This window comes from Camelina sativa, chromosome 15 (genome assembly GCF_000633955.1).
Source record: "Camelina sativa cultivar DH55 chromosome 15, Cs, whole genome shotgun sequence".
Classification (NCBI taxonomy): domain Eukaryota; kingdom Viridiplantae; phylum Streptophyta; class Magnoliopsida; order Brassicales; family Brassicaceae; genus Camelina; species Camelina sativa.
In genome coordinates, this window is record NC_025699.1 from 6,297,360 (window position 1) to 6,301,948 (window position 4,589).

A 4,589-nucleotide genomic window follows, 5' to 3' on the forward strand; every position below is an offset into this window, starting at 1 on the left:
TTTGTTTTTCCCTTTTCCGATCTTTCTTCTTCGTCTTCTCCAAAAGATAGAACGAGAGCCTTTCTTCTGTTGAGTTTTTTTTTTTGTTTTTGCTGCGAATTTGCGATAAAGCAATCTCACATCATCAGCTTTTTGGTTTTGTTAACATCTCCGTTGGAATCAGGTGTTTGCGCGAGTTTCTTCATGAACGATCCTCCCGATTCTAGGTATTTTCTTCGATCCCAAACTCGATTTCGTTTTATCTTAATTTTGGAATTTTGGCGTCGCAATTTCTAGGGATTTCCGTTGTCTTGTGCTGCAAGTTTTTTTTTTTTTTTTTTGGGAATGTGGGTGGTTCTGATACGACGATTTCGTTAACGGATTCCTTTGGTTTTTTCATGTGATCGTTTCTTGATTCGATTCTGCGGTGGTTTATACAAAGGGCACAATTTGTGATTCGTTAAGCTGATTTGTTTTTTTTTATTTTCTTGATTTTTGTTTTGATTTCTCACAGTAGTGGCGAGGGCCTCTGAACCAGGGGACACATCGTTTCGTAAAAAGGAGATCTTCGTGTTTCTTTGAACAGCTTAGATTCGGTCTCTCTCTCTCTCTTGCGTTGAGCTGACAGTTTTGAGATAATGGGGCGTCGGAGAATAAGATCAAGGATTCGTAAAAGCCATTTTTACACCTTTAGATGTCTTAGGCCAAAAACCCTAGAAGATCAAGAACCCCATGTCATTAATGGACCTGGATACACTAGAATTGTTCACTGTAACCAACCTCATATGCATCTGGCTAAAGTCCTCAGATACACCTCGAACTATGTTTCCACCACTAGGTATAACCTCATCACCTTCTTGCCCAAATGCTTGTATGAGCAGTTCCACCGTGTTGCCAATTTCTACTTCCTCGTTGCTGCAGTTCTCTCTGTCTTCCCTCTCTCCCCATTCAACAAATGGAGTATGATTGCACCTTTGATTTTTGTGGTTGGCCTTAGTATGGGTAAAGAGGCTTTGGAGGACTGGCGCCGGTTTATGCAGGATGTGAAGGTTAATTCCAGGAAAGCCGTTGTTCATAGAGGGGATGGTGATTTTGGTCGTAGGAAATGGAACAAGATCCGTGTTGGGGATATTGTCATCAAGTTACGAGGATGGGATCTGTTATGTGGAGACCATGAACTTAGATGGGGAAACCAACCTCAAAGTTAAGAGATGTTTGGATGTTACCTTGCCTTTGGAACGGGATGACGCTTTCCACACTTTCTCTGGAACTATCAAATGTGAAGATCCCAATCCTAACCTGTATACGTTTGTTGGTAATCTTGAATATGACGGCCAGGTTTATCCGCTCGATCCTAACCAGATTCTCTTGAGAGACTCAAAGCTCAGGAACACGTCTTATGTCTATGGGGTGGTGATATTTACTGGCCATGACACAAAAGTCATGCAGAATTCAACAAAATCCCCTTCAAAGAGAAGCAGAATTGAAAAGAGAATGGACTACATCATATATACTCTCTTTGCCCTCCTTGTGACCGTCTCCTTCATCAGCTCACTAGGTTTCGCAGTGATGACAAAGATGCATATGCAAGAGTGGTGGTACTTACGACCAGATAAGCCCGAGCGCTTAACTAATCCAAGAAATCCTTTTCACGCTTGGGTCGTCCATCTGATTACTGCTGTCTTGCTTTATGGGTACTTGATTCCCATCTCGTTGTATGTTTCCATCGAGCTCGTAAAAGTTTTGCAGGCAACTTTCATAAACCACGACTTGCACATGTATGATAGCGAGAGCGGGACTCCAGCTGAAGCACGCACATCGAATTTGAATGAAGAGCTGGGACAAGTTGACACAATCCTTTCCGATAAAACAGGAACTTTGACATGTAATCAGATGGATTTTTTGAAATGCTCCATCGCGGGTACTTCTTATGGTGTTCGCGCCAGTGAAGTAGAACTAGCTGCAGCAAAGCAGATGGCGATAGATCTCGACGAGGAGCAAGGTCAAGAAATGAACGACCTTCCAAGGACTAGAGGAAGGATGCATGGATATGCCAAAATGCCCAGCCAGAACTCATCAGATATTGAGTTGGAGACTGTAATCACTGCTACTGACGAAATAGATCAGACGCAGTCCACTGGTGTCAAGGGGTTTAGTTTTGAGGATCAACGTCTCATGAACGGAAACTGGTTAAATGAACCCAATCCAGATGACATTTTGATGTTTCTGCGTATACTTGCTGTTTGTCACACTGCTATTCCCGAGGTGGATGAAGATACTGGAAAGTGTACTTATGAAGCAGAGTCTCCTGATGAAGTTGCTTTCCTTGTCGCCGCTGGGGAGTTTGGTTTTGAGTTTACTAAAAGAACTCAATCAAGTGTGTTTATCAGTGAACGACATTTAGGCCAACCACTTGAAAGGTGAGATTGTAACTGTAAATCTTTCACTTGTTCGTATCGGTTCCAGTGAATATATATCTAACTACTTGTCCAATCTTTTATAGAGAATACAAAGTTTTAAACGTTTTGGACTTCACTAGCAAAAGAAAAAGAATGTCTGTTATCATTCGTGATGAAAAAGGGCAGATTCTTCTACTCTGTAAAGGTGCTGACAGGTTGGCCTCATAACTTCAAGCAGTTCAATATAGCGTATCTGTTATACTAAAGTAAAGTTCAATGGGTCATCTTGAAAATTTGCAGCATAATATTCGACCGGTTATCCAAGAATGGAAAAAAATATCTGGAAGCCACTTCAAAGCATTTGAATGGATATGGTGAAGCTGGTTTACGCACATTAGCGCTCAGTTATAGAAAGCTGGATGAGACTGAGTATTCGATTTGGAACAGTGAATTTCACAAAGCCAAAACTTCAGTCGGAGCTGACAGAGATGAAATGCTCGAAAAGGTATCCGATATGATGGAGAAGGAATTGATTCTTGTCGGTGCTACTGCAGTGGAAGATAAACTGCAGAAAGGGGTATGTAGTGGAAGTTTGTATAGGATTACTACCATGACGCTAATAATTGATATTTCCTTTCAGCTTACTGTTTATTGTTCGTTACAGGTGCCTCAGTGCATAGATAAACTTGCCCAAGCTGGTCTCAAGATATGGGTTTTGACAGGAGATAAGATGGAGACAGCAATTAACATAGGGTGTGTTGTTCTTTTTATGTTGCTGAATACCACGACCCCAAATCTTGGGAATTTAAAAATAGTTACTAAGTGGACGAAGTTCTTTGTTTTTCTAAATGCAGATATGCCTGCAGTTTGCTGCGACAGGGTATGAAGCAGATATCCATAGCACTAAGAAGCGAAGAGGGATCATTACAAGACCCAGAAGCGGTATGNAAAAACTTGCAGCATAATATTTGACCGGTTATCCAAGAATGGAAAAAAATATCTGGAAGCCACTTCAAAGCATCTGAATGGATATGGTGAAGCTGGTTTACGCACATTAGCGCTCAGTTATAGAAAGCTGGATGAGACTGAGTATTCGATTTGGAACAGTGAATTTCACAAAGCCAAAACTTCAGTCGGAGCTGACAGAGATGAAATGCTCGAAAAGGTATCGGATATGATGGAGAGGGAATTGATTCTTGTCGGTGCTACTGCAGTGGAAGATAAACTGCAGAAAGGGGTATGTAGTGGAAGTTTGTATAGGATTACTACCATGATGCTAATAATTGATATTTCCTTTCAGCTTACTGTTTATTGTTCGTTACAGGTGCCTCAGTGCATAGATAAACTTGCCCAAGCTGGTCTCAAGATATGGGTTTTGACTGGAGATAAGATGGAGACAGCAATTAACATAGGGTGTGTTATTCTTTTTATGTTGCTGAATACCACGACCCCAAATCTTGGGAATTTAAAAATAGTTACTAAGTGGACGAAGTTCTTTGTTTTTCTAAATGCAGATATGCCTGCAGTTTGCTGCGACAGGGTATGAAGCAGATATCCATAGCACTAAGAAGCGAAGAGGGATCATTACAAGACCCAGAAGCGGTATGTATTAGGCTGATACTTTAAAAACCTACATTACTGTTTCAATAAAAGCTTGCATTTGATGTGAGAAACTTTTTATTGTTGTAAACGGCCAGGCTGCGAGAGAGAGCATTTTGATGCAGATCATAAATGCTTCACAGATGATCAAACTAGAGAAGGATCCACATGCAGCGTTTGCTTTGATCATTGATGGAAAGACACTTACATATGCTTTGGAGGATGATATTAAGTATCAGTTTCTTGCCCTGGCTGTTGATTGTGCTTCAGTGATATGCTGTCGTGTCTCTCCCAAACAGAAGGCACTTGTAAGATTGATACACCACAAGTCCTAGCTCTATCTTTTTGTTATTGACTGAAATCACTTACTTTTGTCTATCTATCTCGGTTTCTAGGTAACAAGACTAGCAAAAGAAGGAACAGGAAAGACAACCTTGGCAATCGGTGATGGTGCAAATGATGTTGGAATGATTCAAGAAGCTGATATAGGTGTAGGAATCAGTGGTGTGGAAGGCATGCAGGTCATTAAACGTGTTTTCGATTTAACTAGACATTTTCTTTGGTTAATGGCGATATAGGTCTGTTTCTGATTGCAAATGCATTTCTCTTTCT

At 40.9% G+C, this 4,589-nt stretch overlaps 1 protein-coding gene across 1 annotated transcript in view; it reads left to right on the plus strand.

Annotated features, from left to right (window-relative positions):
* The window catches only part of LOC104745660 (probable phospholipid-transporting ATPase 7), a 13,812-nt gene continuing 9,223 nt past the window's right edge, over positions 1-4,589 (plus strand). The window contains 9 exon segments of the mRNA XM_010466965.2: positions 1-206; positions 494-1,110; positions 1,112-2,399; positions 2,483-2,593; positions 2,679-2,955; positions 3,043-3,131; positions 3,233-3,320; positions 4,076-4,285; positions 4,373-4,498. Coding sequence (XP_010465267.2) covers positions 618-1,110; positions 1,112-2,399; positions 2,483-2,593; positions 2,679-2,955; positions 3,043-3,131; positions 3,233-3,320; positions 4,076-4,285; positions 4,373-4,498 — 2,682 coding nt within the window. The 5' untranslated portion in view covers positions 1-206; positions 494-617.